We start from the raw sequence: 21,137 nt of genomic DNA on the forward strand, positions 1-21,137 counted from the left end.
ATGAGGGCGCAACAGGCGGCTGTTAAGTCGCCTGAGGTAGATCACTTGTCGAGAGTGTGATATGCCAAAGCAGACGAACGATCCTCCACGGTGATGGTGGCCAAGAAATAGGTCGAGATGGAAATCGCAGTCCTGAAAAGTGATGGAAGAGGCTGGTGGCGCGTGGTGAAGGTGTGGTGATTGTGGTTCTTTTCTTTTTCTTCTTTTTCTATTTTTTTATTGGCGCAGTTACCCTTGCGATTTCAAGGCTCTGCGGGTGGTTCCCTAGCCTCCGGTAATGAGGTTTGGTTTGCAAAGAGTCGATTAAGGTTCCGGGATGGCGTGTGAGAGCTGGGGGCCGGTTGAGGCGTGGTAGATACTCGGGAGAAGGCCGATACAAGGCGCGATATGAAGTCCAGTTACGCCCGTGCCGATTGATGAAGGTGGTAACGGCTGGCTGTTCCAAGCCTAAACGGCTTCAATAACCAGCACGCGATTGGTTCGGTTTGGCTGTCTGCTCAAAGTCTTAGCATGCGAAGACGAAGTATCGATCGCCAGGTCAGAGAGGATTGAAGGCAGGCTCGACTCACTCCTCAATTCCAGGTTGCCGGTCTCTCCAGAGGCGCGTGGGCGTAATTCAAGAGCGGACGTCGGACGTCAAAGTCTGGTGAAAGAAGGAGAAGCACAGATAAGCACCGATGAGCTGTGTGAGACATGGGTCTTCCGTCCAAGGTGATGTAACAAGCCAAAGCAAGCGGCCAGGCTACCTACTGCTGGTGGGGGGCAAAGCTGGGACTGGGCTTGCCGGCGTTAGCAGGAAAATCGACACTCGAGACCCTGTCGACGATCGCTGGTAGAAGTTTGGTCAACGCTACCTAGTCAAGCTGAAAAGGATGAGAAGGTCCCCGTTGTTGATCTGATGGCCTGGTCTGGGGGGGTACAGCGACAGAAAAGCGGTAGCAGTTGAGCATACGATGGTTGGTCGCGCTGGTGTTGGTATGGAAAAGTGAAAGGCGACGTCCTCACTAGCTGGTTCCTAGGACAGCCTTAGCTCGTGTACATGGCCGCCAGCCGGGCTCATACTGGGGAACCCACGTTCCTTAGCAAGTCGGTCGGCGCAGATTACCGGCAGCACACACAAACGTGCTGAACGGCGCCAGTCGGTGTCTGGCAGGTTGGGGGACCCGTAAGGCGCGCGTTCTTCCCATGCGATTTTAGCGCGGGACTTGTTCAAGCCCAGGCGTCCAGTCGCACTTTTAAGCCTATTAGCTTAGATGCAGAGGTCACTCCTAGTCAATGTGGAACTGGTCCTGTCTAAGACTGTGGAGATTGACGAGTAGAAGCTCCCGAAAACTGGTTGACCGCCCGTTCGGAGCGAGTTTGTATGACCCGGGCAATCGCCACTGTAGCGCGGAAAGGAGAATATGTGGGAATATTTATTTCGTCATGGTCAATGACTATTTGCAGCTTTGTGGAGAGGGCGGAGGCGAAGTGGCTTGTGGTTTAGAGTAGTGTACATAGTAAGGTGGTATGCAGAGCGAGGAAGGGGGGCAATCCAGAGGCTTTCAGTGTTCCCAGGCTGTCGGGGCGTGGGGCCGCGAGCTTGGTGAAGGAGCATGGACACACACCGACGAGGCCTCCCCCCTTCACCCACATTAGCCACGCTTCACTCCACCCCTCATTCCACACCCACTTGGTCTAGCTCTTGGGTGCTTAAACTAGCTTAGGTGCAATCGTTCAGGTGAATGAGTAAAGGGGTGTCGTTGGAACGGAAGCACAGACATGAGGCCTGGAGGTGTGGCAGAGGTGGGGCCGAGCAGGGGACAAGAGACCAGAGGGCGAGTGAGCAGTAGAATTAAACCTAGGTTTCTTGGCCATGGGAGTGCTGATGCCGCTAGTGCCCATGCTTAAAAAAGTATTTAAAAAAAAAAAAAAAAAAAAGGGGGGGGGGGGGGGGGGGGGGTCAGTCCTTTGGATGATGGGACGAGAGAAATGAGCCCAAAGTAGGTGCCGTTGCCGTTGCCGCTGCCGCTGCCGCTGCCGCCATCATCTGTTGCTGGGTACCACCTAGTCCCAGTGGCCTGTGCTCGGTAACATGTCGCGTGTGGGAGCCAAGGGGAGCCTGCGGGATCGAGGTGCACACTAGGAGATTCGGTCGTTGCCATTGCCGTCGACCATTGAGGCAAATGGGAGCCTAGGCTCTGAGAGGTGAGCTGGCGGAGAGCTCCCAGAACCAAACTTTCTTTCCTGTGGCTGGGGCATCCCCTTTCTTGTGCCAAAGGATCGCCGACGCTGTGGCTACTGGTCAACTCGGTATCTGTACTTGGATCAGTTCCGCCAAATGGGTTACCATGGACGGTCGTTCAGGGGGCCGCTGCAACAGGGGGAGGAAAAAAAGTGTGCAGGAGCCGGCGATCCAGGCTTACATTCGGCCTAGGGCAAATGAGGGGAGCACGGAAGACATTGTTACCGGTTCGGACCAATTAATACCTCCATGGTGGATCTCGAGCGAGCGGGTGCTGATGGTCAAGCCAAACATGCAAGCAGAGCAACATCGTCCCATGCCAGGGTGAGCGGGCAGAGGGCAAAATCGGCCTCTTGCTCCGTGTTACGTACACTTCAACTCGCAGGTAGCGTATGTAGTGTGTGTAAATACAAATAGATTGAGTAATAACGATGACAATAGTAATAACAATCATAATATAAAGGGCACAAGGCAAACGTTATGTGCAAGAAACTCCATTTGATAGGGCTCGTTGAAAGCGGAAGACGAGCCTGCATTAGCAGATATGCAGCCAGAGCCGTCGTGCACGTCAGAGAAGAGAATCTGGACTCGGGTGGCAGACCTAAGATGCATGCTAATGTCGCAGTGTAGTGGATTGGTCGATTCACCTAGACGGTGACTGAGATGGGGGTGGATGCATACCTTTGTGTAGGTAGGTAGTGTGATATGAGTAAGCATGATTGTTGAGACGAGTACCTAGGTAGGCACGGAATAGGTACGTAGCTAGTAGACGCTACGAATCTTTATCGCGGCCACCTGGTGTTTGGGCAGGAGAGACAGAGACAGAAGACCGAGACAGGTAAACGTCTAGTGTACGCAGCCCGTCCATTCCTTGCGTTGGATGAAGCGTCACTTGCGGGAGAGTCACGTGGGCGAGGCCCGCTAGCACACCACACATCATCACGAAGCACTACCCGCCTGCCCTGCAATCTTAACAATAAAAAATAAAAAATAGGATACTGACACTATCATGCGTATATGATACGTATCCATACAGCATACGTACCCTACTAGGTAAGTGGGTGCAAGGAGGCGTTGATCAAGCCTCGAAACAGCAGGAGTCGAAAGGCAGGCTGGACGGGCCGGGTCCACCTTCCTACGGTTCGGTCCCCACGGTGCCGTCGGAGCCTTTTTGCAAACAAGAACAAGGCAGCACCGACGGCCCACGCAATTCTTCCTCTTTCCTTGTCTAAGAGGGTAGGATGCCTGCCTACCTACCGTACCTAGACGTGTACCTGTACAATCACTATATTGTTTGGACCTGGCTGCTTTTCCATACGTGCTTGCTTTATCACAGTACCTGCGGACATACGCCATCCATAACGCTACGACACAATCAGCGGGGCGAAAGGTGGGGGTGCAGTCTGAGAAGCGCTCCACAAGGACAGGGTTTTGTTCATTCTACAGGTACGGATACATAGTGAACTATGTAGTGTATGTTAACTAATTTAGCGTATGTAAGGTATCGGACCTAAGTTTGCGTCAGTTGCACCTTCCTCAATCATCTCGAATTGCCACAGCCACTGGCATCAAACAACCCCCGGCTAGAAGACAGACAGCACACTGCCCTGCATATAGGTCATTTACCATGCAGTACGGAGTACGGATACGTGAAAACATATTGGCTAGGTGCGTGCGGATACACCAACGACCTAGCTACCTACATACCGGTACCTACGGCAATGAAGCCATGCTGGCTGTAACTGACTGCGTACATGTCGTATGTAGTGGACGACGTATCCCAAACATCTTCAACATCTTCAGCACAGGACGCATAAGTTACAACGTCCAACCTTGCACAATGGCTTCAGCCCCCCTCATTCACCTACTATGGGACGCCCATCGTTGCAAGAAGCTTACTAGTGTAGTTTGCTTTGCAATTCTGAGGTAAGAGGTGAAGAGCCCAATATCCATCTCCGCTGCAGAGTACCTAAGTAGGTAGGTACCTAGTTTAAGTCCCTCCCTCTTTTCCCTCCCCCTCATTCCCTCCGCGCGTGCGCGCCTCTCCTTCCGGCCCTACCCCTGACACTACAATGTATGCAGCTCAGGTGTCCGTACTTTCGCGACATGGGCCAGGATATGCCTCTTTGTGGGCCAAGGAGCGAGTTTAACCTCCAACCTCCAATGACCCGATCCAATGGTTTCTCACAGGCCAGACCGATCGAGCCCCCCTGACCTCTTTTTTTTTTTTTCCCTGTCCTTCTTGGCCTTTTCGCCATCCTCGTTCCCGACGCCTGCAGCCTGCTCTGCGCACATGGAATCGTCTGTTTCCATCTGATGGAACCCCGTGCAGCGCGTCAACAACACCAGCACAATAACGTCATAACCAACGGACGGAAAGCGCGGTACCTTCCGACAGGTTGACTCAACTCGACGGGAGATAAGAAAAGTCGGAAACTCAGCCTTACTGCATGATGCTCCAGACTCCTACCTCGCACCATCTCCTTTCACCATGGGCCTCCTCGCCGTCGAGGCTCAAACGGACTACCTACGCCCTGTGCGCTCGTACATGGCCGACAACGGTGAACGCCTTGGTTCTGGATGACGGTTTGGTACACTAGGTAGTTTGACAGAGCTGAGATAGACTTTGCTGCGCCCTGCACTCTTCTCCGTTCGACTGCACCGGGCTCAGTTGTCCAGCTCACTGCATACCGGCACCTAGTGTACCTTTCTATCTCTTCTCCTGGTCTCACCGCCTCCTAGCTTTCATCAGCGACCCGGCTTCTAGAACGCACAATCCCGTCAATTGCCTTCTTCTGGGTTATGACCAGGGCTCGGAATACAGGCATCCGGTAGTTCGGGCGCGGCGCGCACAACGCTCCATCTAGCACACACCAGGCCGTCTTGCCGCATCTTAGACCCCGGATCCACAGCACTTGCACCGCACTAGGTTTTACCCGCACAAGGCAAGTTGTGGGCTTGTGGTACATTCTACTTTGGGACAGTCCACCAAGACATCATGCAGTTGGCTTTCATGCTGAGAAGCGGAATCCTGTAGTAAGAAATTGCGCACCGAGTCGAGCCGTTGAAGTCGCCATCTGTGATGAAGACACTTCGGTGGCAAGGCGTGCCCCGAGACAAGGTGGCAGGTGGCAGGTGGCAGGTGGCAGGTGGCAGGTGGCCTTGAACCTTGGTCAACACGTCTAGTCAGGATCATGGGGGTTGATTTGCATTTTGCGGACTTGATCGTTAACCTGTAGGCAGGCCACAGGACCTCGAACATGACCATATTCGGGGTTCCATCGAGACGTCCCAAGAGCCTGCTACCTATGATGTTCCGGATACCGATTCAGAGACACACACAGTGGCGCCCTTTCGCCAAGCACCTTGTGTCTGTCGCTGCCGCAACCTGGTCTCCTCTCAGCTGATCGACACTCCCTGTTGAGGGCGGGAAGCATTCATCCGGGAAGGAGGATGCGCCCTGCAGACCAAGACAGTACTTCCGGAGGACGCAGCAAAGTCTCGAGCTAGCAACACTCAGAATCCGGGCAGTTGCGGCCCCCAATTGCCCACCTTGACCCCTCAGTCATTCTAATTCGGCCCTACCATGACCAGGGTGCTTTTTGCAGCGCGACCTTGAACAGTAACGACAAGAGGCTGTTATCAACAAGGTGCTTTCGCATCCATCCTGCGTGCGGTTCCTCGGTGGGGCATCACACAGGCAATTACTAGATGAATCCGCCAAAACCAAACGTTTCCGAACTTGGTATACCATGTTGTGGTATAGATGCCTCCAATTCCAGGATAGCCGACGGCCCTATGGCCTGGTTGCGGTGCGTCGGGTTCTCTTCGCCACAGTCGTTCAGCGGTAACGGACGGGCGGCACCTCCTGGTTGGACTTGCCCCCGGCAACGTCCAGCTGGCTTGTTGGGGCTAATTGATTTCATCGGATGAACAGGCCGCGAGAGGCTGCCAATCCCGAACAACGCTGATTTTGTATTTCGTTTCTCTTCTTTTGACGGTAGAGCGGAACGGCCTGCCTAATGCAGACAATAACATGGCTTGCTATGGACGTTCCATGGTTGACAAATACGGATACACCAGGCGCCTATCCAAGGGCACTCCTAGACGGTCATCTTATCTCCTCAACCAGCATGTCACTAGGCCTTCCATTTCTGCGGATCCTCTGCCCCCGTTTGTGCCCGATTTGGCAACTTTGGCTACTAGAAGAGGTAATTTTTACTATTAACTATTTAATAGAGGCCTAGAGTACCAAAACGGCGAGCCGAAATAGGACACCAGTTTGATGCTGATTCAAAAAAAACCTGCAGTTAGCGGCCCAAATAATGAAGAAATGCCGGAATAGTGTCCAATGACTGGCGGGCTCCTTCCTTGTTACCCGCAAGGGTGATGATAGCGAATTTCGACCAACCGGCACATCCTTTGGGGCCTGAGATTGTGTATCTCGTTACGCCTTCAGACTACAGAGCCGCCGGCAACTAGCTCGCTCGGGCTTCGTGTCTGAAGCACTAAAAGTATGCAACCTCGACTTGGTAACATGGCATGCGTACCAAACGCTTAATGGCTTGCGGGGTGTGTTTTGTCAACAGTATAGCGTGGAAACCGACGTGGCTAGGACGCTTGGCACCCGGTCAAAGATTGGCTAGACAGGGCCTAGAGGGAGCGCGGAAACGCAACTCTGACCCTAGTTGGTGCCGCAGCCTCGTGTTGTCTCTTACTCTTTTCCATCCCTTCCGCAATGTGACACAAACGACTCAGATTTGGCTTCAAGGCGGCACGAGGTATTCGCAACCTTTGCCTCAGTTGAGTCTGAACAAAACACAAAAAAATGCCTTGGCTTTCCGCTGTGGCTGACCAAGTGGAGCGGGCGTGTCTTTACTAGTCCAATATCTATGGGTTCGCAACGTAAATGCGTCAGACGGGTTGAAGTAAAGACTTGCTGCCATACAAGAAACCCCCTGGTTATTCGACGATCTCCTCCTGGACACGGCTAACTATGAGACGAGAAAACCACTCTTCTCTCACGGCGTGACTGAAACCGGGAGCCATGCATCAACGTTGCTGACTGACGGCTGACGGCTGGCGTAAATAATCAACAAAGGCCCGGATACGATATGGCTTCTGTCAACTCAACAGAAAGGTCACCTCATCAAAAGAAAACGGTTGGTCGTACCTCGAGACACCAAACCGATGTTCAAAGAGAATCCTCCATCACTACGATACAATACCCAATGACACCGTACATACTGCGTTGCAGAATAACAGTGCCGGCTCGTCATATCCCGCATTCCTCGGGCAAGCTTTTGCCTACCACCCGTTTCTTTTCCTCCCCCCCCCCCCCCCCCCCCCCCCTTTTTTTTTTTTCCTTTTCCTTTCCTTCTTTTTATAGAAAAAAACACCAAGACGAATCGCTCAGATTTGACCAAGGACACAGGTACCAATACTTCTTCAGAGAAGTCTGATGAGGGGCCACTGAGTATATTCTGAACCAGGGGGCCAGCCTCGGTGGGCTGAAGTTTGTGATCTGTCACTTGGCTTTGGTGGTATTGGGGTCTTAAAGCCTGAACTCCGGTGTCATTGCTTACACCAAGGCCTGTGGCCGAGGCCTATGCGATCAAAGTCACAGTTGCAGTCGAAGTGGCAACTTGGTCATCGTGCCGCATCTTACGGGAGGGGCATCCGATGTGCGAGTTTTTGGTATGGTTGCATGTTGATATGTGGCGGCATAAGATATCACCCCTTGACGCTGTGTCGACGCCTTCTTACGCTTCCTTTCCATTACTGCTGTGTGTCTCGAACGCTTTCTCCTGTACCAGGGTTACAATACATCCCACACCTTGGGTCATATACGGAGCATGGTCTGGGGTAATGAATGAAAAGATCTGCGGAAACAGCAGGAGCCCCTTATAGAGGCTGGTTCAAACGCTACTTTCAACAAACCGGATGGTGAGATATCATACCGACACAAACATGCAAGCTAGTCACATCCATCGACTCTTTGAAAGTTCCGGGCATCTCACTGCCTCCGTCGTATAAGATCGGCCGGCCTCTCAGAAGACTACCAAGACCGGCTTCCGAGGCAGTAGACTGGATTACTAACCATTATATGGCGGTTGAGGACAAACTAACCTTTGAAGACGTAGTGCTCGAGAGCTCGAGAGTTCAATCGAGAACGTGGTCAACCCGGTCCGTGGCTTGGCAGATCCCAAGGGACCGGACGGAGCCCCGAATTCCTCTAGCACGGCCCCGGGGGGACAAACCCGCATTAGAACCGTCTGATCTGACGAGAAATGCTACTCTGTGACCCCGAGCGTCCAATCGCAACAGGGCATCGACGAAATCATGAAGCCTCCTACTATTGCAGGGCTACCGGCTTTGGATCCCTTACGGGGGAGTTCATACAGGATACTCCCCGCGAAAATGCTATACGAGAACGGACTATGTTCGTATGACCGCCTGCTTTCGACACCGCGATCAGACCGAGTTGGCATCCTTTCAACCCAGCTGCGCACGTCCGCTGGCGCGACGGCACGGCCTGGCCACCCCCAACGGGCGCGAGGCCATCGAGGTAGGGGTAGGCTGCCCCTTCTCAGATCCGGAAGACACCTCGCGATTGGGTTATGACTCTCCCCCTGCTATGCGGGCTAGGACAACGAGAAACGTGGAGAAACGGATGAATTACTCTACCATGGTAGTTGCTTCCATTCGCTGGTTGAACACACAAAGTTTGCCGGACAAACTTGGCAGTCTGCCGCACCATGTTCCAGAACGGGCGCATATACCGCGTTATCGGACTTGACGGACATCAGGAAGTCCACTCGCTCTCCTTGGCCAGTGAATGTCCGCAACTTACAGCCCTTATTCAATGGCAAAAAGGAGGGGGTGTGAGACTGGTCAGCCATTGCAGGCACGAGCCAACCCGTGGGGGAGGGGGGAGGCAAGAAGCGATTCGCCAGTAAGAATATTTCGCTGTATATCATCCTATGTAGGTTATGCAGAAGGGCACAAGGTTAGAGCCGACAGGAAGGTAAATATGTGAAGAGGAGCCGTTGGGCCCATAAAGAGAGGGGTCGACCATCTCTGACCGTCGATGAGTAACTCCCCGGGCTTGGGGATGGTGCCGGCGTGCCGCTAAGCCTTGCTGTCGCTCCATTCTCCGTTCGCAAAGAAGAAGGCTGCGATTCCCCTCTTCGGTTCGGATCGTGCAAACCATCGGCGGTCCTCCACATCCGAGTTGATCAAGGATTCGACGGCATTTGGTCCAAGGTTCCTCGACGGCCACCCTTCGTTTCAAGCACTGATCAGCCACCTGCTATTAGTGGTGGGGGGCAGTCGACGACCAATGAACAAAGGTCACGTGCTGGGTCACGTGAATCATGTACCGTGCACGCGCCCAGACTCTAGGGGTCCAGGCCGGGGCCTTAAGGGATGAAGGGAAAGTTTCAGTCGTGGTGTCAATGGCCACATTGCTTGAGAGAATGAGTTGTTGATGCTCGAACCGTACCATGAGCGGAAGCTGTGAAGCGTCACCGGTAACATACAATACTGCGTGCATTAAAGTCGTTCGTTGAAAACGACCCCCCCGGGGACCGCATCTCATACCAAGATCCCACTACTTATTTTGTCTTACAAACAAGGGAGCGAGCGACATCGCGCCAAAAGCCGTAGAGAAAGGCAGGAAAAAACTCACATGACACTGATACACCGCAATCGATAGTAATTCCGAGCCACTGGAGAAGCTTCTACCCCTATAAGCCCGCGATACATGGGACAGGAGAAAGTCGTTTGAGAAAGTTGTAATGGAGGCAAACCTGTCGGCGTCTGCCTTGGGCGGCGAGCCAGCCCGCCTGGGCTTCGGCTTCTTCCTCCTGCCCTTCGCCACCTTCATCTGCTTCCTGGTCCCGGTTCTCTACCTGTTCCCCCCGATCCCGGCCACGATCAGCGACGCACTGCTGGCAACGCACAAGAAAATCGGCCTGGCCCCGTCCAAGAGCAACCTCCGGGACCAGCAGCAGCAGAAGGAGAAGGATAGGACGGGGGCCGACGCCGTGAGGGTCAAGGCGCTCTGCGTGTACCCCATCAAGTCGTGCCGCGGCATCGAGGTTGCGCGGAGCAAGCTCCTCCCCACGGGTCTCGAATTCGACAGGCTGTACACCCTGGCGCAGCTCAAGTCCCCGTTCCCAGTGTCCGTCGACGGCGCCGCCGGGGATGGCCGGGACGCGCACGCGTGGGAGTTCATCACGCAGCGGCAGTTCCCCCAGCTGGCGACGATCAAGGTGGACGTCTTCGTCCCGGACGCGACCAAGAGCACCGTGTTCCTCGAGAAGAGCGGCGACCCGTGGATCGTGCTGCGCTTCCCCTGGCGCGAGCCTGGGTGGCGCGGGACTATGCAGTGGGCCGCGGCCAAGATCCGGAACGGGTGGCGCGGGGAGCCCGAGATGGAAGTGCTGCTGCCGGTCGAGTTCCCCACCGAGAAGGAGATCGAGGAGCGCGGGTACACGCGCGAGGACGTCAGGGTGTGGAAGGAGATGGTCCCCGCGCTGAACATGGGCAAGGAAATCCCCCAGGAGCTGTGCCGGTATCTGGGCGTGAGCAACAAGCTGACGCTGTTCCGGGTCGACCCGAGGAAGCTGAGGGAGGTGCACCGGTGTGCGCCAACCAAGGAGGAGGCGGGGTACCAGCCCGTCGTCGGTTTCCAGGACGCCGTGAGTTCCCTTCCCTAGTCGACGTGTCTGTGCCAGCAACGCGAAGCCTTTCCGAAGAATGAGAGCGAGAGGGGATAGAGGGAGCCGAGCTAACGACGGAGCCGGATGAACAGTATCCCCTGCACCTCGTGAACATGAGCAGTCTCCACGACTTCGACGCGCAGGTGCCCAAGGACAAAGACCTCCAGCACCTCGACGTCAGGAGGTTTCGGTCCAACATTATCGGTAAGGCAGTCCTCCATTCTACGTCCCCTCTTCCCGAAAGGGGGACGACTCCTTTGGAATCCGTCGGCCTGGCTAACGAGGCTGGACAGTCTCCGGTGCCCCGGCATACGACGAAGAGTCGTGGAAGTCGGTCAAGTTCGCCCAGGGCGCGTCCAACGTCACCACGCCTTCAAAGTTCCAGGTCTCGTGCCGCACAGTTCGGTAAGCCCCCCCCCCCCCCCCCCCCCTCTTCGCCTCGCCCCCTGTTTTTCAAATCCGTCAGGCGTTTGTAGAGAATGGGTGGGGTTTTCTTCTTCTTCTTCGTGCAAGGACCGACCGTCTTTCATTCTAGTGATATCAAACTGACTCCCCCCAACAGTTGCAAAATGCCCAACGTCGACCAGGTCACCGGCGTCTGCCACGGCGTGGAGCCGGACAGGTCCCTCCGCAAGCTCCGCGAAGTCGACGAGGGCGCCCCGCGCATGGGGTGCCTGGGCATGCAGATGGTTCCCCTTTTCGAGGGCACCGACCGCGTCGAGTACATGCAGGCCTGGCTCGAGGTCGGCATGGCCGTTGATGTGCTGGAGCGCGGGGAGCACGTCTACATCAAGCAGTGAACTCGGTAGTGTCCGGTCCGTGGGTTGGGCAGATCACTTTGATGGCCCTGGTGTATGAGGAACGGTTACAGGTTTAGAGTGTATAGACTGAGGTAGGAAGCATACCCAATATCAGGAGAACCGATGAAGTAGGTGCGGGTATAGGATACGGGGCAAAAAAAGATCAAATCGTCATTATCACACTTGAACCACCATTAGATATCATGCCTTTACTCCCAAAGTTCCGGTTCCTTCACGCGAGAACCCATCCGAACCCGTCGCAGAAACAAAACGACTCTAAACAGTTCGTCTCAGTGGTATCCAACAAAAACGACCCTCGTCGGATGTCTCCCGCCTTTCCATGTACAGCCTAAGAAAAAGACGCTTAATGACAAGCAGAAAAGGAAGAATCCCATTATCGTCATCATCATGTCGTATTCCGGAACGACGTCTCGGTTTCACGAGACCAAGACACCACCGCCATATCAAGCCCGTATGCCAAACATGTTTACTTCAGATCAGCGGGTGTTAACGCTTGGACCATACTGGTTCCCTCGCTGAAGCGTGTCCGGAAGATTCGGTTGGCGTTCTGGAACATGCCATCTTTCAGGGACACAACGATGAACTGCGAGCCCTTGAAGCGCGTCTTGATCAGGCGACCAATGTTTTGCGTGTGTGACAGGTCCAAGGCGGCGTCGACCTCGTCAAGAATGTACATCGGCGCTGGCTTGAACTGCAGGAGAGCCATGATGAGGGAGAGTGCGATGAGGGATCTGGCCCAGTTGTGTTAGTCATCCAATCCGACATTTGAAGGGGTAGCTTCTTACCTCTGCCCACCAGAGAGCTCAGTCAAACTTTGCTTCCAAACCTTGCCCAGTGAGACCTTGACTTCAAGACCTTCGCTAATGGTCTTGCCCTCGGGAGGATCAAGCTTGGCGAAACTGCCGGGCAAAAGCTCGTTAAAGATCTGGCCAAAGTCGCCGTTGACCTTCTCCCACGTCTCTTGTAAGGCCTTCTTCTTGTAGTCATCCAAGCTTATGATAGTCTCTTCGATCTTACGCTTGTCGCGGATGACTGTCTTCATCATGTGCTTGAGCGACACCTCCTTCTTCTCGACGCTCTCAATCATGTTCATGACCTTGGGGTTGATCTTTTTCTTCATGCCCTGGAAGCGATCCGTCAAGTTGCGGAGCGTCGACTTGCACTCGCCAATGTTCTGGCCCTTGAAGTCGTACGGCGTGCCTGTACGGCCAAAGTTCTCCTTCTCGTCGGCAATCCAATCGTGCTCCTTTTCCATGTGGGCCACTGTCTGGACAGCCGACTGCTGTTCCTTGTGGAACCTCTCAACTTGGTGGCCGAGTTTCTGCATTTCGAGGCTCTCCTCGGCAATGCGAGCATTCTTGGACCGAGTGGCTTCCTCAAGTGCGTGGAGTTCGTCGTCGAACCCATGCAGCTTGGCGCGTTCGTCGTCAAGCTCGGCCTGGACACCATCGAGCGTCTCTTGGAGACTGCTCTGCTGCTTGACAAGGTCTTCGATGTCCTGCTGCTGAGCCTTGATGGCAACCTCGACTTCTTGCAACTGCTCGCGGGCCGCAGACAGGTCGGCTGCGACTTGTTCCGAGTCAAGCTGTGCGCCTTGCACCTCCTTTTGCAGGACCTTGACCGAGGCAGAGTTCTTTGTGAGGCCGGCTCGCAGCTTGTCCAAGGATTTCTGGAGCTCGACAAGCTTTGCATCCTTGTTATTGTCGAAGTCCTTCATGTCTTTCTCAATCCGTTTTACGTCAGCAGTGGCTTCGGCATGCCTCTTTTTTGCTGCCGCCGTGTCGGTCTTAAGCTGGGCAATAGTCTCCTTCATATTTTCCACCTCTTGAATGATAGACGACGACGAGTTGCCGCTGATTTGCTCCTGGGCAAGCTTGATCTCGTGGCTCTTCAGGTCGAGCTCCTGCTTGATCTTGCGTGCGTGATCGAGCTTAGACTTTTCACTCGCGATGGTGAGCTGAAGTTGGTGCAGGGAAGCCTCAGCCTCCTTGAGTTGGCGTGTGATGTCATTGAGCTTCTGCAGGGTGACAAGCACGCCACTGGAGTTAGGAGAGCTACCACCGGACAGAGTACCAGAAGGGTCATAAGCATCGCCTTCCAGGGTGATACTCCTCATCCTCACGTTGGGGTCAAAGGTGACCTTCTTCGCCGTGTCCGCATCGGCGCAGATGAGAGTGTTGCCGAAGACGTACTCCATGGCTGCAGATACCTCATGGTCGTAACCAACGAGGGACAGTGCCAGGTTGACCTTGCCCGGAGCGATTCTCTGCGCTGTGGCGACGCTCTGAGCCGAGGCCTTGAAAGCCGCGATCTTGTTCAAGGGAATAATGGTGACACGCTTGCGGAGCCTCCCCCCTTGAAGCAGCTGGGTGCCAGTGACTTCGGTATCAACCACAACATTGTAGAGACGGCCACCGGCGCAGATCTCGAGGGCGGTGCCCGCTTGAGTGTTCTCCTTGTCCAAAGTGAACAGCTGAGCAACCAAACCCTTGACCTTGGACCGATCAAAATTAGGGGTCGGGTCAGCGTAGTTAAAGTCAATGTTGGCAACTTTGCGCTTAAGCCCATCCGCCTCCTGGCGAAGGCCTCGGATATGCTGCTGCAAAGACGATTGCTTCTGGTACAGCTGCTCTTCCTGACCGGGCTCAAAGCCCAATCTACCCAGCTCCTTCTCGAGCTTCTGGGCTTGCGACTTTAGGCCTTCAAGATCCTTCAGAAGATCGGCGTTTTGTTCTTTCGCCTTCTTGGCACGCGGCTCTTCTTCCTTGATGCGCTTCTCGAGATGAGCAATCTTCATCTTCGCCTGCTCCTGCTCGGTGACGGCAGCTGTCGCACGGTTCCTGGCGTCTTGAAGCTGGCCTTGGTAACCGCTCTCTTGACCGTCCTTGGAAGCGACACCCGTCTGCAGTGTTTGCAAAAGCTCCTCCTTGGATTCGGCTTCTTGGCTTTGCTTCTCCAGATCGTCCTTGGCAGCGTCGAACCTAGCTTTGATTTCTTCAAAAGCTTGCGTCTTTTCTTGCAGTATCGCCTCCAATTCGGATACGTTCTTTTCCACAGCTGTCTTCTTTTCCTTTTCTTCGGCCATGCTCGACTTCTTCAAATCCATGACGGTAGCGAGTCTGACAAGCTCGTTGGAATGCTTCTTCACTGCGTCCTCAAGAGCTTGCGCCTTTCCACCCTTCTTCAACTCCTTGTCACGTTGTGCGCGGACTCGTTTGACGTCCTCCTCGAGATGGGAAATTTCGCTCTTCAACCGTGCCGCAGACTCCTCGAGATCTTTGCGCCGTTGCTTCTTGCCCTCCAGGTCTGCCGCAGACTGCTCCAGTTTCTCTTGGCAGCGCACATAATCGTGCGCCACCACGACCCTTGTGAGGCGCTCGAGGTCGTTTTGTGTTTGTTGGAAGTCGAGGAAAGCGCGCTTCTCTGTCCGGAGCTTCTCGAGCTTGGGCTCGATCTCGTCCCGAAGCAGTTCTGTGATTTCCTGGAGTTTCATCTCCTTCTTGGCCATCGTCTTCAACGCCTTGTCTCTCCTATCCTCGAACATACGTGTTCCTGCAGCTTCCTCGATCATGGCCAGAATCTCGACAGGCTTCATGTTCAGGACTTTCGTGATTCGACCTTGCATGATGAGGAAGTTGGGGTTGTTGATGTTGAGCTGGACAGACTGGAAGAGGTTTTGTACTGTTTGTTGCTGTGCACGGTGTCCATTGATGAGGTACTTGGACGTACCGCCGAGGACGATTTGTCGAGTCACACTTATGGTCGCATACTCTTCGAAGCCGATAGGCGACTTCTTCTTGTCTCTGTTGTCAAAAACAATCGTAACGCTCGCCTTCGTGACACCGGCCTGGCCGCGCTTGTAGATGAGGTCCTGTTGGGAGTAGCATCAGCTTCAACGTCCGCCGCAACAGCACCAGCCAAAGGTCCAGCCCATGAGGCTTCCGTACCTGGAGATTTTGCGCTCGAACTGTTGTCATGTTGGTGATGCCCAAAACGAAGCAGATGGCGTCCAGAATGTTGGACTTTCCGGAACCGTTGAGGCCAGTGATCGAGTTGAAACTTTCGTCCCTGTATTGTGTAAGCTGCCACACTCCTCTCGGCCGAAGTAATGTTTGTTTACCATCCCGAAATCACCGTTCTCACGGCATACGACTTGAAGCCCTGCAATCAGTCAGCAAAAGAAATTGCACAGCAAATTCGGATCGCATACGTCTATAATGACTTCTATGACCCTCATGCTGCAGTAGTTAGTGGTTGACGATGGTGTTGCTGAGGACTGTTGTGGGTGTCAGGGACTTTTTTGTTTACTTTCGACCGATCGCGTTTCCACTTCATCACCCCCCCTTCTTGGTTCCTGAGGTAGGTAGGGGGGTCTCCCGCCTTCCCGCCCCGATAACGCCCTTATCGGTGGCAATCAATAGCGATTTGACCACGGGGCGCGACTGTCATTGCCCCAGCCAGGGCAGCCCCACAAGAGCCTCTGATGCGCTAAGCCGAATGCGGACTCGACCAAAACAATCGGTTCGCAACGCAATTCAAACCCACGCCCGTCAACATCACCACACATCTATACAGCTTTTGTGTGCTTCCCACTTTTTACTAACCTCCCCTTGTTCTCAAGCAACCACCCTACCACATCATCGACCATCTTTTCGACCTCGATGACCAGCTAATATTTGTCTTCACCCTCAAAGCGACTCTTTTGCGCGCGTCGCGACTTACCCCTCACGATGGCGGCGATGCGAAGAACGCGTGTGCCTCCCGGCTCCGCGTCGTGGATTAATGAAGAAAGGACAACGGCTCTGAGCATAGTCCAGGCTGAGGCGGAGGAATTCTCATTCGCTGCACGGAACGAATTCGACTGGCTTAATGAGCACATGGCTGGGATCTTCAACGAGAACGAGATGCATGTCCATCCTTGCCACAAGCTCTGGGTCGATTACTAACCGGGTAAACAGCAACGTTGCCGAGATTTTCAAGACTCCTGGAAAACTTCGCAGCAAGACGCCGCGAACAACGCGAAAGGTTGACAACGGCGAGGCCCGTGTCGTAAGGCGCCTAAACCCATTGCATACCAGTCTTTCGCTAATAGTGTATAGCCATTGTCAGATGTATTCTCTTCAACGCCGAATGGCGCGACGAATGCCTTCACACAACAGCTTGCTCGTATCTCTCCCAAGTTCAACCCTGTACAATCGACATCGTCTCCTTTGATCAACAGAAATATTTCGCCGCATAAAGCTGCCCCCTCACCCCGACCGGTTTCGAAGCAGCCTGTTGCCCTAGCTGATTCCGGTTACTACGGTAGCCAGGATGTCGACAACGTAGACGATGCCGACGACGACGATATGGACGTGGACCTCATCGAGGAGGAGACGGAAATCGGAGAGCCACGATCCAGCCCCCCTAAGACAGGACGTACCGGTCACGTCGCATTCGACGTCACAGCTGAGCAAAACGTGCCTCAGAGCCCGACCGCGACGACGGCTATGCGATCACCTGAAGCCACCTTCCAGACCGCCAAAGAAGAGCAGACGACAAGAGTGATGAGAGACGCAACTGAAGAGGCTGCGACACCCGTCTCAGAAACCTCATCAGCACCTCACAGCTCACCGAAGCGTGCGGAAACTCCCCCTTCCCCAGTTGCGTCTCCTAAAACTCGCTCTGCGAAGATCGCGTCGCCTGCAAAGAATTCGCCTGCAAAGCGATCTCCGGCCAAACAGGCGTCTCCGTCGCCTTCCCCGCCCACGGGTTCTCGGTCACCCGCGCCCGAGCCCACACCCGGTGCTGATTCGCAAGATGACGATGTGGATGTCCACATGGACGACGATACGCGATCTGATGAGTCTAGTCCCATTCGACCAGTCAGGAAGAGCAGTCTCAATTTCGCTTCACTTCCCGCCAGAGAGCCCCTGAGGAATAAGAGCATCGGGGCTCGTGTTTCCAGAACCAGCCACTTGGACCTTAACCGTCAGAGTTACTACAGCAGACAAACTGGAGGCAAGAGCTTGGGAAACAATGTCGAGGTACTAGGAGCTTCGGATGACGAGGAAGGCAACGACGACGAAATGAATGTCGAGGACTCAACCGAGGCGACAAACCACGGCGACAGCTATGCCTCAGACCACAACAAAACATACACTCAAAGGCTCCAGGATCAGATCAACCTGCTCGGCAAGTCCCAGCCAAACGCAAGCAGGCCCTCGAAATCGATCCCAAGCTCTGCGGTTGCCCAACAGCTTGCCCAGGCCAGTGCGCCTCAACCTGTAACGGAGTCAAAGAAAGCATCGCCAATGAAAAAGTCAGCCGCGCCGCCAACCCCTGGAGCATTCCCCGAAGACGAGGAAGACGAGGACGAGGAAGAAGATGACTGGATTGCCCCACCCGTTCCTGCAAAGGACGCGCCCAAGTCTAGCCCACGACCACATTTGCTTAAGAGTCATACTGCAGACGTCATGGAAGGGATCAACGGCTCTGACACCGTCAGCGCTCTCGATTTTGGTTCGCCTAAACAGCGGAAATCGCCAGGTCGGTCAGGCTCACCGAAGCGTGCCCCTGTCATTCCTGAGCGCACTACCAGTGTCTTTGGTCACGGGAAATCTGCTTCTGTGTCCATCTTGCCAGATTTATCGCAGGATGTTATGGCCGAAGACTTGTCTCCTGCCAAGAAACGACTCTCTGTTTCTAACCCGCTCTCAGCGGTGCTAGAAGACGGACGCCCGGAGACTCCTCAATCGCCTACACGAGGCTTCCGTGACAGCCCGCTGAAACAAGTGAAGAACAAGCTGTCTTCTATTCTGAAGAGTTCCAAGGGCCTTCTTGCCAGCAGCGCGGCAATCAGCGCCGAGGGCAAATCGTCAATCATGTCGCCTTCCAGTGCTCGATTCGGCCATCACTCTGGCCCATCTACAGAGTCCATCGCACCCCAGCCAGCCCCGGCTGAGCCGTTGTACCCCGATCTTTCCAAGCGCCTTGCAGCCGATACACAAACACTTAGTAGTGTGGGGAGCCCTGAAAAACCCGTCGCAAGACGAACAAGGGCTTCTGTCGAGAAGGAAAAGGAGGACAAGCGCAAGGAAAAAGAAGCCAAATTGATGGCCGACCAGATGAGCAAGCTGGACAAGGCCCGCGCAGAGGAACGTGAAAAGGCTCGAACTTTCAGCAAAGAGCAAGAGAGGATTGCTGCCATGGAGAAGATGGTTGCAGCACAAAAGGAGATGGAGCCCGAAATGGAGCAGGACAAGGAGATGGAGAGACCTGCTCGAACACCGGCGCCAAAGGAGGCGCTTAAGCCCACCAGAACCAGCCCCCGCAAGGCCAAGAACCAGGGCGAGGCCGACGCTTCGGCGCAGGCTTCCCAGTCAGAGAAGCCGGACGTGGAAATGACGGAAGCGCCGACCCCGATGCCGCCGCCGTCGGCCCCTCGCTCTGTCGGCCCGAGTCAGACGGCAAGACCCAGAGAGCTCCGCCGGCCGATGAAACCCACGAAGGAGGCACCTAGCAAGGTCAAGCAAGCGCCTACCGTCATTCGCGTTAACACCGGCTCGCAACACTCGCAGTACCACCCCTCAACCAGTACTCTGTCCTCCGGCCTCCAAGACACACTGGGCTCGTCGGTTAAGTCCAAGACCAGCCAGCCAGGCTCGCATAGCAAACAGTCTCTGGCCAGCTTGAAGAGCTCTGTTTCTTCCACCGGCCGCCCTAAAGCGCTCGAACTCGCCGCTAAGCGGAAGGAACAAGAGGAGCGCGAAGCGCAAAGAAAGAAGGACGCCAAAGTGGAACTTGAACGCAAGCGCGCTGCTATCCAGGAGGAGGAGCGCAAGCAGGAAGTGCAGAGGCGACAAGAAGCGGAGAGGCAGAGAGAGAGGGAAAGGGAGCAAGCTGAGGCGAAGAAGAACGCACAAAGGCAGGCCGCTATCGAACGTGCCAAGCAGACGCGAGCACCGCCCCCTGCTGTGCGATCTCAGCCGAATGGTCCTCCTGACTACACTGCGGGCCAACGCAGCGATGCCCAGCCTCCTCGTCCCCCTTCTCGTATGAACTCTACTGCCCATCGTTCTCAAGAGGACCGACCGGTCAACGCCATTCTCTCAAATGCCTCCAAGCCTGGCTCCAAGAGGCCTCTTCCGCAGGACGGCAGGGAGGAGACGGGCTCGCGCAACCCTGCTCCCCGCAACGTTCCGTCGTACCAGTCCAATGATGCCAAGCGTCGTCGCACGAGCGACGACTTTGCTGATGAGCTTGATATGGACATTCAGCCTCCCAACATCAAGGGACCCCCTGTTCGCCCGCCATCAGTTGGCTTCAAGAAGGTATGTCGCTTAGTGGATGGGCCGCTTGTTGCAGAGACTAACACGAATCAGCAGGAGATGCCCACCAAGTCAATGTTCGGCTACACCAACGCACCGCCGAGTGCATCCAGGGACTTGTTCAAGTCTACTGTTACCGCTCAACATCACAGCATAACCAAGTCGGTCAAGCAAGTAGATATGAACCAGTTTGCCCAAGGGCACATCCCGTTTGCCCCCAACCCCAACCCCGCTGGCCCCGCGCACAAGACACCGGCACGTCCCATGGGTACTGCGAGCACCAAGTCCACTGCCAAAGCCACAAGATCGTCGCCTCGTTTCCAGGACGGTGAGAAGATCGAACTGCCTGAAATCGACACGGACGAAGACGAGGACGATGGGGACGCTCAAATCGGCGTGGCGCCTTGGGCCGATTCTCCCCAGTTGAGAAGCGCGCTCGTGCGACAGGAGACTTTGAATCCCGAATTGATTTTCGGACCTCCGCGTGCCCTCCACATGGAGGAGGTATTTAGCAACAAGGAGAGGTGGCACAAGTTCCGCGCGCGGACGTCGAGCGCCAACTGGAGTGGGTCTGATCGTCTGACAGAAGACGAGATCAGAAAGGATCTTGCAGCTCGCGATAAGCTGCGCAGAGAAGGTGGCTGGTCTTACGAGATGAGCAAGGACTTGATTTGAGAATCGTCTTAGGTCCGGCGTTGTTACTTTTCTGCGGTTGGTTGACAGCTGTGTCGGATACACATGCGAACGTGCTCATGAGGATATCAGTAGACAAGTTTGAAGGGCCACTAAGGAGGTTTGAGGGAAGCATCGTGGACACTTGCAGAGAGCCCACACTGGAGTGAAGGAGTTGTTTTTTCTATTACGGGCGTTAGGCAGCATAAAGGCATAAGTCATGGCCGCAATAATTTTGAGCAGGATAGCAAAAACGCATGAACTCCTGAGCAGCATGATACTCCATACTCTGCCTACCTTGTGAGCTTCAAGCTGATATCAGAATCCTGGAGAGCCTGGGCGGTTGACGAGACTTGTGGGGGAAGTGTGCCCCCCATACCGAGGC

The 21,137-nt window shown here is 54.7% G+C and overlaps 3 protein-coding genes across 3 annotated transcripts; 2 read left to right on the forward strand and 1 right to left on the reverse strand.

Annotated features, from left to right (window-relative positions):
• Positions 1-10,023: 10,023 nt before the first annotated feature.
• On the forward strand, positions 10,024-11,750 carry GLRG_02920 (MOSC domain-containing protein; the record flags this gene model as incomplete). Its single annotated transcript, XM_008093605.1, has 4 exons — positions 10,024-10,929; positions 11,043-11,154; positions 11,244-11,355; positions 11,513-11,750. The coding sequence occupies 4 exons, from the start codon at positions 10,024-10,026 to the stop codon at positions 11,748-11,750; spliced, it is 1,368 nt and encodes a 455-aa protein (XP_008091796.1).
• Positions 11,751-12,237: 487 nt separating this feature from the next.
• GLRG_02921 (RecF/RecN/SMC N terminal domain-containing protein) lies at positions 12,238-16,008 on the reverse strand (the record flags this gene model as incomplete). The annotated part of the gene is made up of 5 exons (XM_008093606.1): positions 12,238-12,502; positions 12,557-15,642; positions 15,719-15,839; positions 15,892-15,932; positions 15,982-16,008. 5 exons carry the CDS (start codon positions 16,006-16,008, stop codon positions 12,238-12,240), a joined length of 3,540 nt encoding a protein of 1,179 aa, XP_008091797.1.
• A 493-nt stretch (positions 16,009-16,501) lies between these two features.
• Positions 16,502-20,755, forward strand: GLRG_02922 (inner centromere protein; the record flags this gene model as incomplete). The annotated part of the gene is made up of 4 exons (XM_008093607.1): positions 16,502-16,681; positions 16,743-16,820; positions 16,871-20,083; positions 20,135-20,755. 4 exons carry the CDS (start codon positions 16,502-16,504, stop codon positions 20,753-20,755), a joined length of 4,092 nt encoding a protein of 1,363 aa, XP_008091798.1.
• Between the last annotated feature and the right edge of the window lie 382 nt (positions 20,756-21,137).

This window comes from Colletotrichum graminicola (assembly GCF_000149035.1).
Source record: "Colletotrichum graminicola M1.001 genomic scaffold supercont1.8, whole genome shotgun sequence".
Taxonomy (NCBI): domain Eukaryota; kingdom Fungi; phylum Ascomycota; class Sordariomycetes; order Glomerellales; family Glomerellaceae; genus Colletotrichum; species Colletotrichum graminicola.